The 12180-nt window shown below is 41.7% G+C and overlaps 1 protein-coding gene across 2 annotated transcripts in view; it reads left to right on the top strand.

The window, feature by feature from the left end:
* The window catches only part of Fbn2 (fibrillin 2), a 205796-nt gene that overhangs the window by 102213 nt on the left and 91403 nt on the right, over window positions 1-12180 (top strand). For both annotated transcript variants that reach the window (XM_039097130.2, NM_031826.2), the window contains 4 exons: window positions 2487-2606; window positions 3472-3597; window positions 4564-4686; window positions 6265-6387. In XM_039097130.2, coding sequence (XP_038953058.1) covers window positions 2487-2606; window positions 3472-3597; window positions 4564-4686; window positions 6265-6387 — 492 coding nt within the window. The remainder of the gene's footprint in view (window positions 1-2486; window positions 2607-3471; window positions 3598-4563; window positions 4687-6264; window positions 6388-12180) is intronic.

Raw genomic sequence — 12180 nt, 5'->3', positions numbered from 1 at the left:
AGAACACAACCAAACGTGAAATTCTGCAATGCCTAGTGCATGTCTAATTCACACTTGTTAAAATCATTTTACTTCATATCATTTATCATGGGACAATGGGGAATAAATGCATTCCTCTCCTGCCCTGGGTAATATGGAGCTGTGAAAATTAACTGTTTTATAAGCTGATATAGTTATATATTACATACATAATAATTTCCAAGGGTAAAATTTTAAGCTCATGGTGTCTGAAATTTTAATAACTTCAATAATCAAAATATTTCTGCAATTCTTTTCATTTGTTTTAGGAGTCTAAGATTCCCATGAATTGTACTTGACACTACTCAGTCCTTAATGGAATCGTAGAAAGAAAGCAAAATTACCAAAGTATAGTGACTACAATGGTTGTTTATCTCCGTTCCTTTAAGAAAGGTAGAGACATGCAATGCAGGGCTCAGGAGAGTGTTGCCGGCTTGCGACCATTCTAAAACCAAATCTCCAGCTACCAGGGCTGGAGCTCATTGCTGGAGTGCTTGCCTGCATACTTAAGACCAAGGATTTGATTCCAAGAACTATAAAAAAGAAATAAAAATGAAAGCTAAATATCCCAATCCTGGTAAACAAACAGAAAGAAAGAAACCAAGTTTAAAGGGAACTTCAAATTTTAAAACAACTTAATTATTTTGCTGGTAAAGAAGTAAAGAAATCAAGGAGCAGATACGGTCCGTTAGCTGAAATGTAGGAGACTAAGAATTCAGCTTTGATACCTGTGAATGACAGGGGGGGTGGGAAGAGTTGTCATGGGCAACAGGAAGCCATGGGGGTGGGTTCTTAAGAGAGAAAGACATGCTGGGTGACACTGTAGATTCTTCCATTTTTCCATGGCTCCTTGGACAGGTTACCTGGAGGGAGGAGGTTGGGTGCTTGCTCTCTTCACCTCAAAGTCTTCACCTCAACTCAGTTTTACACTGGGCTTCCAATAGGATACACCTATGAGTCATTTTTAGCTGTTGGGCTTCAGTGGTGCACCTCTAGATAACCGAGGCAATTCTTCAGCAGTGCAAAGCGAAGGTTCGGTTTCATAGTGGGAAGTGCGCAGATTGTACCTGATGTGTTTGTTCGCTAATGCTCTAAACTCTCTCTTCCCCATTCCGCTCCGCTCCTTTGGCTCAGTAGGATTGATGGTATCAACCAAAAGTGTCAATGTAAGTGAGTCTAAGGGGGCTGAAAGGACCCCGGGGTGAATTGAAAACTCACCTAATCCTGTTAGACTTTGCTGTCTTAATTGTATTCACCTTGAGGTTTTGTTTTGCCTTCTCTCTCTTGACTAGAGAGGGTTTAATTGCAGTCCATCTGAAAGTTTATATAAATGAGGCTGCCGTGGTGGAGAGAGCGCAGTCCCTCTGGCAGGAGCATCTGCGAGAAGAGCAATCTGTTTATTACCATGGTCCCCCTGGGTTGACTGCTTTGTTCTTTTCTCCAGTGTAACTAAAATTGAAATGCTAAGGACTTCTACAGGTACCTGAGATGGCAAACCAGTACAGCAGCGGTTTTAACTTGCCAGCATTCAAAATACTACTTAGTGGGCATTACTAAGAAAGGAGAAGTTCAGCGTACACTGGCACAGCGATTTCACTGGGATTTGCCTGGTCTGATTTGTTCAGTCTAGCCTGTGGTTTTACACACCCAATGTATTGGGTTCGCATTTAACTGCGCCTTAGGAGACCTTGCGTGAAAACTTTCAACTTGTTCATGCTTCAGATCGGATGATAATTACACCAAATCTTATTTTCTGTGAAAAAGAAACTCTCAGTACCAATTTCACGACTCTTAGGAGATCCAAAGTTAATGGGGAAGAAATCGCTGTTTATTCGGTTTTTGTTTTCTATATATTTATGATTGTTACTACAAAATAAAGCTTCGGTGAATATCTAGTTACGTATGTATAAACGAGCCTGCAACAAAGTAACAAAGAAATTCCCTAGTCCATCAGTTCCTTTATTTAAAACTAACAGTATTGACCACGTGGAGAGAGAGAGAGAGAGAGAGAGAGAGAGAGAGAGAGAGAGAGAGAGAGAGAGTCTTTAGAAACCATCCATTGTTCTCATGATATTGTCCAAGGCCTCAGGCTATTAACTTGCCTAGATTGCCAGGGCTGCTGAGTGTTCCTGTCTCTTGGAACTCACAGTTGTTATTTTTCGAAGCCTGTGCCTTTAATCACTGGGCATCATTCCAGTTGAAAAAAAAACAAAAAAAAAAAAAAAACCATTATTTCCTGATTAAAGCAAATTCACTAGGACTCTCCAATAAGCATTATTTTTGTAAATCTCCAAATTGGACTCTGTGTGTATTTGAGGAAAGGAATTTTCATTCATTTATAAATACTCTGCTATTTAGACTGTTACCACGGCCCGGCCTTCTCTCAAGTTTGGGAGGCCGAATGCACTTTAAACAAACATTTCTACAAATTGAGCGACGTCTGTAATGGTTTCTTTTGCTGCTCGCAGATGTTGATGAATGTACATCAAACCCCTGCAGTCATGGAGATTGTGTTAACACACCTGGATCCTATTACTGTAAATGTCACGCTGGATTCCAGAGGACTCCTACGAAGCAAGCATGTATCGGTAAGGCAGGGGCTCTGCTCGGAAACCCAGTCTGTGAGCTAGAGTCGGCAAGGCTGTTGAAGTTAAAGGAAGCTTATTAAAATGAGACAGATACGGATTAGTTAAGCACTGTTACATAGTGGCTTTGTTTGAGGATGCTCTTGGAGAAAAGCATAAGCACCGAGTGCGTGTGTAACCCAGGCGATGCAGTATCTGGCTTCAAAACGCTTTGTCTGCTTTCTTTGCGTATACTGCACAGCTGCCTTTCTCCAAATGACATCAGCACTGCTGTCCACTGAGCTTAAGATTTATAGTCGTTTTTCAACTACTTTTTTTTCACAATCCAACACTGAATCGTTCCTTGTCTGAATTCGTAGTCTCATTGCTTCACCCACGACATCACCGAAACCCTACCTCACTGCTGATTCAGCTCAGAATTCCTTTACGAGACAAGTTCGAGTGCCTTTCATTTCCTGCTCGTCCTCGCACAGTTAGGTGCCTGGATGGACTTCCTCCACCGGTTGTCCTCATATTGCTCTGAAGCCGGAAATTCCAGTTTCCTTCACTGACCCAGCACTGGGTTCTGACTTTTAAGGCTTTTGTCCACTATGCCAGAAACCGCTGCCCCAATGATTCCGGCCCCCTCCTACCCGCTCTCAGGCTAACTGCACCCATGTTCCTTTCTCTGTCTTTCCCCCTTCACCTACCATCCGCTTGCGCTTTCTATCCAAAAAGAGAAGCTAGTGAGAGGTGAGGATTTTGCTGAGAACTGAGCACGATCCTACACATGTAAAACAGCAGTGAGTATTTCAAATTGCATGCATGATCTTACGGCTTTCTCCAACGAGCATGACAAAGACTGTTTGGCTCTCTTTAATCTTGTCAGACATTGATGAGTGCATCCAGAATGGGGTCCTGTGTAAAAATGGCCGATGCGTGAACACAGATGGACGCTTCCAGTGCATTTGCAATGCTGGCTTTGAGTTAACCACAGATGGAGAAAACTGTGTTGGTATGGACTTCCTTTTCCCTTGAAAAGGATTTTTAGAAGATGTGCATTTTATTTAGGGCCACATATATGATGTCTACAAAGGCTTCCACAACTCGTGCGTGAAAGAAAGTGGGTCACGTTACCTAGGTAAATAGAATATGAAAGCACATGGCATGACTGGAAATGTAAAGCGATGGAATTAATGAGCCGTGAACGCTACAACAACACATAATCGGTGACGTCCTGCATTTCTCCTATGTGGTGCACATTTCAGTATACGTAGCAATTATTCCTCAGCAATGTGCTGAATTTTAAATGCCACAGTCACAACACTGGCAATATAGAGAAGGGGCGCCCTCCTTCTAAATTTGGGGAAATTCTGTAGTAACTGAATCTCTTGATAGCTTGGCATGCTTAGCTGAAGAATAGACGTCAAACACTCACTAACGGAAGAGCAGATCACTCTACCTGCAGTGAGGCTCACTGGGTTTTAATTCCGTTGTAAACCGAACACCCATTGGGTGTTAAAAGACCACGGATGCTTACATGGTTTTAAGATGTATTCCTTGCCTTTTCATTCATTATACCGAAGGTCCTTCAAGCCTCTACATGACTTATGCTCATGCACTAGACAACCTTATTTTTAAAAGTGAAAGGAACGGGCAGTCAGCCCCAGAAACACATACAGATACACAGCATCGTGAAGATTGGACAGATTGTATGTATGTGTCTAGGAACATCAACAGGAAATGGGGAAAGAGGCAAAGGATTTGAAGGGAGCAAGGAAGGGAACATGGAGGGGAAGGGAAAGTGGGAAGAGGAGGGAGAAATGAGATAATTATATTATAATCTCAAAGCTAAATAACTTTAAAGAGTGAAATAGTGCCCGCAAGGACAGGATTCTGACAGAGGCAAGTTTGACTGTAGACTATGGAAGGAGAGGCATCTTGAGGCCAGGGCTCAAGGTCACTGTGTCTTCTGCCACAGACCACGATGAATGTACAACGACCAACATGTGCTTGAACGGGATGTGTATCAATGAAGATGGCAGCTTCAAGTGCGTGTGCAAGCCAGGCTTTGTCCTGGCTCCAAATGGCCGCTACTGCACAGGTACGTAGAGCTTTGAGATGAGCAAGTCACTGTGACTCACAGTCCCCGGGACCATGCAAGAGTATATTCTTTATTTCAATATCATCTTATTCATAGCGCCTGCTAGGAGTAAGACAGATGTCTAAAGCTTCCTATGGAAAAATACACTGTGAACTCTGTGAACTGAAAAGACGAGGAGAAACAATGGTGTCTTTGCAAAGTAATAATAGTATTGGAAAAATTAAGGGCCTGGCAGGGTGATTCGATTAAGTCTGAAGGAGACAATTAAAAAACAGTGTCTTCCTGCTTGTTGGCTAAATGAACAAGAGTAATCAAATGCCCTTGCAAACTTTTCATTTTTATATATTCCCAGGACTGGATTTTTCTAAGGTCATTTTTATGGGCACAGTATCTCATATTTTCCGTAGAGCTGATCTGCAGTTTCTTTGGAAACATATCATGAATCTATTATCTTAGTTTCATTAAGTAGAGACATAATTTGAGTGTTTTCATTAGCTATTTTGTTTATGAAGCAGTTGTGGAGACCCAACTCTAGTGATAATTTTAATAAATAGAGACCCCCTGGAAATCTGTGACACTCTATGACATCCATGCTCACAAGCAGAGCTTCGTAACATGGAACATGTCTTTGTGGGTTTTGTCTTGGAAGCAAGCTTTTCTTTTTATTTCCGTTTCCTTCCTTAGAGAAGATCAACCTTTCTGCCTTCAATTACACCGGTCTAACTGAATAAAATGAGACTCGTTACCATGCCCTATGACTTCATTAACATTGCAGGGACAGTAGGGATACAAAGTGGTGCCAAGTTTATGTATAACAGTTAGCTTTTGACTTTGCAAAGGAGGGGAATACAAAGTGGAGTGGACCAGCTATGGCTTAGGATTGATACCTCAAAGTCGGTTGGCTGAGATAGGTTTAACAGGATAGGTGCCCAGCATTGCCCTGTACCATCCAGGATTGCACGACAGTCTGGACCGTCACTTGAGAGTTTCTTAGGAAGATTGAACACCTGTATAAGATGCCAGCCTGTACCCATTCATCCTTCCTGGAAATCACTCTTCATCAGCTTTCTTTACTACCAGTGTCCCAAGCTATGTCTTCTCACTTCCGTGTCTGAGGTGGGCCTCTGCTGCTCAGAAACCTCCTTAGTGTTGGACGGCGTTTGATAAATACAAGTGGACTGGAAGCCAAGGTCTACCTCAGCTCTTTGTTGTTGGTATGAAATGTTCAAGGTAGTGCCAAAGCAGAATCTGCCTCCCTGTGAAAAACATTGCAAAAGTCGACCATAGATTTATAGAGACTTACTTTGCCTAATTTGAGTTAGATATTATTAGTAGTAAACAGGCTATCAAAGAGATAGTAGATGTCGTGAGACTCTTTTTTCCCCCTTCAATGCATAAGGCAGATCTTATTCGGCCTTCTACAAAAGCGCTTGATAGGACTGTATTGTTATAGATGCCAGTTTGCACTTATATAAAACCTTCTACAAGTTACTCAGTTGAAAGGCTGGTAGGCTAGAGTGGTTCAGCAGGCAAAGTCTGTGACTCAGTAACGGACCAGCTTCTGTCCCCCCTGGGCAGACGTGGACGAGTGCCAGACCCCGGGCATCTGCATGAATGGGCACTGCATCAACAACGAAGGGTCCTTCCGCTGTGACTGTCCTCCCGGCCTGGCTGTGGGTGTGGATGGACGTGTATGTGTTGGTAAGTGAAGCAGTCTATAATGGCCCGATGGTCCCAAGTGATCTCTGAAAACGTAAAATGGGATATGTCTACACAAAAGAATAGTATTTGACCACAAGGGAGGATGCATGCTAAAAACACAGGTAAGATTTGAACGCATGCCAAGTGGAAAGCGCCAGTCACAAAATGGCCACATTGTGTTCGATGTCCTTCATAGGAAATGGCCAGAGAGGCAAAGCTGCGTGCATTTAATGTGACTGCTAAGGGCAGAGAAGACATGGTGGTGGGAGAAGGAAATGTTAGCTAAAGAACAATGCAAACGGTCTTAAAGCCACTGTGAGTGTAAATGCTCTTAAGATGTAGAATTTCCATGGGTAAATTCTAGGGCATATAAGTTATATCTTAATAAAACTCTTTTCTAAAACTGAGGCCCTAAACTCTCTTTTCAAAGCTCTGATGATACACAAAGAAAGAGAGTTCTGAGTCCAGTGGTTATTCATGCTGTTATTAACCACAGCATATAGAATTGGGGATTATAGTCACATTCACGTACACTCTTAACTTTTGTTCAAATAAAGCCTGGAAGATAAGCAACTCGTGCCATGGCAGTGTACTCATATCCAATGCTTAAAGTATTCAGGAGTATTTCTCACCACCATGAAGGGAGACTGTGAGACGGAATACACATTTTACTCTAAGCCATTCCGAATTCCTTTTGGAAACTGAATGGACAGCATGGAAATGAATCAAAAGGGCCATGCTTTGGCATTGAAAAGGCGTGCGGAGGATGTGAGAGGCTGTGGGCTCTTCAAGGCCTAAGCAGTAACTCTGCGGTGATAGCGTAGAGACGTTAGAAGGAGACATTGACGGAGTTTCCCCTACCAAGTGCTTTTGTGACTTGAAGTATGGGTTGGTCTGATTCTCTGACTCTCAGCTTATGCAGGAAGACAGCTAGGCTGGTTTGAAAGCCTATTTGAGAGAAGGGAAATTCTTAGCCATCATACTTTAATACTTTACGTGTAACTCCTGAGTCCCGGGCGGGATGAGGAGGGACAAGGAGGGGTCGGCAGATGGAAATCATCTGTTCTCTCAAATCCTCCGCTGTCCGGCGGAGGCTCCGTCCCAGCCTGCAGGTTTGTCCGGAGGAATTTTGGATATGGCAGCTAGAAGAATGTAGCTCCTTCCTGTGCAGAGAGCCCAGATATTTTTCAGTTTGCCTTAAAATACTTGGTTTCTTTTCATCTACACCTAAATGATTCCGCTGAAATCAAAAGTGAACGCCAAGCTGATTTAGGATGGAGAAATTACTTTTTTTCTTTCAAGCACCCAATTTTGAGCATTTATCACAAAATTGATGTTCAAAACCAAGACTTGGTCCTTTTTATCCACGCGCCTGGAACACATCAGAAATCTTCGGAATGCTTTTGTGAATTTTTTGTCTTCGTGGCAGTATCAACTTTTTAACATAGAGGACCATTTATTCTGGTGGAAAATTAAATATTGCTATTCTCACACTAAAGGTGGGTTTTTTCAGTCCTTCCAATAAACAGTGGGAACTGCTCCTTGTTACGTGAGGAAGAAGTCACGCCTATGTCCTCTTTGAATTGACTCTTTAACTGAAGTTTTTTTAATGATTTTTGTTTCTATAAGGATTGAAATTGTTAAAATAAAAACTTTCAGAAAATTAGGCTACAGTTTTAGCGAACTGAAGAACCATGGCTCCCAGTGTAAACAAGAGACAACACTTATGTTTTCCTCTCATCCCCATCCTTTTAAACTGTTTTGTAGTTATTTCAGTAGACAGAGCAAATCCCATAATGACGGAAGAAAAGTCAGGTTAGCCCATAACTTAGCAGTTAGGTAACCAAGAAATTCTATGAAGATTTTATTTAATGGGAGAGATCCAAATTTAGAAACTAAAATGTTCACGAGCACATGATAATTAACATTCCTGAGTTTTAAATAAAAAAATTCCCTTCTTCAGCTCTTCAGTAAGTGACAGTGGGGGCAGGGATCCTTTGTATTATTGGAAGCACCCTAGGATGGCTTTGCAAATATTAAAATTACCTTGCGTGCCCACCCCATGAAGCCCTTTCTTCATGTGACCCAGTCCACAGACATATCATCCTCTGTCCTGTCTATTGTGACACAAGGCTAGCCTCCTTCCATCATCTGTTCAGTGCTGACACTGTGGGTGTTATAGCATTGGGCTTGCCTCTTAAACCAAATAAAAAGCCCTCCCAGGGATCCCATGGGATTCTTTTGGTCTTGACAAGATTTAAATAAGAAGAACCTCAATTTATAGCCCAGATTATGCACAAAAATCTTAACTTTTTAAATAACCATTTTCTTAAGAGCTTAACTAGCTAGATTACAGAGAGATGATAGACGATAGATGATAGATGATAGATAGATAGATAGATAGATAGATAGATAGATTGATAGATAGATAGATAGATAGATAACCTTGGGCAGATATGAGAGATCAGTCATTAATTTCTCTATATCTTATATCAGGATGGGATCTCGAATTTACCTTGCTATTGGAAATTTTTTATTTAAATTTCATTTTTAGTGGGCTCCTTTAAACACTGGCTTTAGACCATTTTCTCGTGTTTCCAAACCCTAACATATTTCCTTATAGAAGTTAATGTTCCCCTCTTTATCCATTCTGTTGTTTGCTATCTGTGTGCTATCAGACAAGGTATATATAGTCCCTCGGAGGGGGCAGGGACCACTCCTTTCCTCAGCGGCTCTGTTGATTAAATGTGTTAGTGCCACATACCTCACCTCTGTAAAGCATTGTACGGTGTCGGCTCAGAGCAGACAGTTAATAAGAAGGCTGCAGGGATGACTCAGTGGCTAAGAGTGCATAGCGCTGTTGCAGAGGACCCAACTTTGATTTCCAGAACTCGTTTTGGCACAATCCCCTTCTAACTCCAGACCCAAGGTATCTGATATCCTCCTCTGGCTTCATATGGGCACCTGCACATATGTGTGTGCGTGTACACGTAATTAAAAATAAAAATAAAATCTCATTTAAAAGAAAAATAGTACTTTTTCTTTTACTCGGTTAGAATAACGACATCATATCGAGGGTGAGTCTTAGGAGTTGCTTGCTGACTTATGTAGTAAAGTTGACACTAAAAAGCAAATAATGCAAAATGAGTATTCCTCATCCATATGTATTTTTTTTTCTTTTTTTTCGGAGCTGGGGACCGAACCCAGGGCCTTGCGCTCGCTAGGCAAGCGCTCTACCGCTGAGCTAAATCCCCAACCCCATCCATACGTATTTTGCTAGAGGTTTCTAAAATTTGTTAGCATATTGGTGAAATTTTCTCAAAATTACCTCATTTTAAAGAAAAAAACAGGCTAAAATGCAAATTATATGTAAAATATATATCTTAATATATACATATATATGTGTGTGTTGAATGCATATATGACTCTGGTCCACCCAGTTCCCACACAGGTCCTGTGATCTCATTCTCATAGCTCGCAGATTGCATTTGTCTTTCCTATTATGACTCGGTTACACTATTAGGGGAATATGAACTGAAGTTCTATCTTGGAGTCCTTGATCATAGTACTGTCCTTGTCAAAGATCAAAGAAATAAGGTTGCTACCCCCTGGGGCTTTTATTTCCTAAGTGTTGCTTGGCACCCCACTTAATGTTTAGCTAGCATTCCTGTTAATTTTAGAAACTACTCCATCGGTAGCCAGGAGTGTAGTAATCTGAGATACATCGTCTAACGGAGATCTGAACTCAGGGTAGGCGTGGTCCAAAGACCCACGCAAGAATCATGCTGCTTTCTTTCTTGGGGACCTCCTGGTATCAAGTGCTCTCAGTAACTTAGTCAACCACACAAACTGGTGTGTAATGAGCTTGCTCCTGTGATAGATTCCACAGCTTTTTGTCTACTTGCTTTTATTCTTTCACTGTTTTAGGTTTGTTTATTATTTTTACCTTTATATGTGTGTACCTGGGTGAGCTTGTGTGCACCATGTATATGCAGGTGCTCTCTAAGGCCAAAAGAAGGTGCCGGATCCCCTGGAATTAAAGCAACAGGTAGTTGTAATTTTCCATGAGGATTGTGGGAACTGTACTCAGGTCTTCCACAAAAGCAGTTAAGTAAGTACCATTAGCCTCTGAATCATCTCCCTAGCCCAGTCCACTTGCTTTTGAAAACTTGCACATTGCATGTTCTTGTCCTGAAAATGGAAGCAACTTTGACCGTGCTGACCCCTTACAAAGCTCTCACAGAAATCCTCCTTAAAATCAAAACTGTGCTTCTCCAGATTAGAACGATAAACTCAGGAATAACCAACATCTCGGCATTTAACAGAGCTATGAATCCGATAGAGTTAATGGTTAAAAACCACGAGAGCATAAGAAAGCATTAGAAGACACACACTAAGAAATAGATACAGTTATTTACAACTTGTGAACAATGTTAGGGGCTTAGAGTGGGGGCTATCTCTGATGAAATCACCATGTTCTGCTGCTTAGAAACTTTGTTGCCTCTCTGGCCTTTAAGATGTTCCAAGTTTTTTCTTAAAAATAATTCATTGTTTACTACCTCATAAAACTATAATTATTTCATAAGACTGGAGGGTGAGGGAATGAAGGAGAGTGGGATTTTTAGGGATGTGGATTGGCATAGAGGGGAAAGAGGCACCTTGGAAATCACTCAAGCCTGCCCTGAATCCCAACTTGGGCCTTTGGGAGTCTGTTAGTTTGACCTTTTACCTATTCTCTCTCAGCTCCAGTGACCTCTTTCATGAGACCATGTCTGCTTAGCCCCATTAGTAAGGTGCCAGAGGGAGAAAGTGATTGTTTTCTTTTTCTTAAGTCTGTATCTTGGGGTTGGGGATTTAGCTCAGTGGTAGAGCGCTTGCCTAGGAAGCCCAAGGCCCTGGGTTCGGTCCCCAGCTCCAGAAAAAAAAGAACCAAAAAAAAAAAAGTCTGTATCTTAAATTGTTTTGTATCTTTAATTATTTTGTTTTGTTTTTCTACAACAAAATGTCATGACTAAAACAGCAAGTAGGGGAGGAAAGGTTTTTTTGGTTTTTTGGTTTTTTTAGCTTTTCTAAGTTGCTGTTCATCACCGACAGAAAAATCAGGACAGGAACTCAAGTAGAACCAGAACATGGAAGCAGGAGCTGAAGTAGAGGCCACAGAGGGATGCTGTTTACTGGCTTGCTCCCCATGGTTTGCTCAGCCTGCTTTCTTATAGAACCCAGAACCACCAGCTCAGGGATAGCACCACTCACAATGGGCTAGCCCATTCTCCACTGATCACTAATTGAGAATATGTATTATGGCTGAATTTCATGGAAGCATTTCCTTAACACTCCTTCCTCTCTGATGACTCTAGCTTGTGTTCAGTTGGCAAAAGTCAACCCATTACAGTCCTTTTTAAAGGAACAGGTTCTCACTATGTAGCTGGCCCAGAACTCACTTTGTAGACCAGGTTAGCCTTGAACTCACAGAGATCTTCCTGTCTCAGCCTCCTGAGTGCTGGGAGTAAGGGAATGTGCCACCATGATCAGCTCATTTTTAAAACATGACTCTTAATTGAGCCAGGATACTGGAGACTAAAAACATAGTCACCAACTCATCCTCGGGTTGAGAAGAAAGACTTGCTAATATAAGAAGTGAAAGCAAGAGATCTCCTAGGCAATCTCCAGTCATTTCAAGGCAGCTGATCTTTGTTGCTCCTTAGAAGTTCTCAAATAGAAACAAGAGTCCAATGCCAGTCCGAGGCCAAGACAAGCTCTGATTAAAGCCCAAAGTGGTGGTTTTAACTGTTG

This window comes from Rattus norvegicus, chromosome 18 (genome assembly GCF_036323735.1).
Source record: "Rattus norvegicus strain BN/NHsdMcwi chromosome 18, GRCr8, whole genome shotgun sequence".
Classification (NCBI taxonomy): Eukaryota; Metazoa; Chordata; class Mammalia; order Rodentia; family Muridae; genus Rattus; species Rattus norvegicus.
This window is presented reverse-complemented; position numbering and strand designations above follow the sequence as displayed.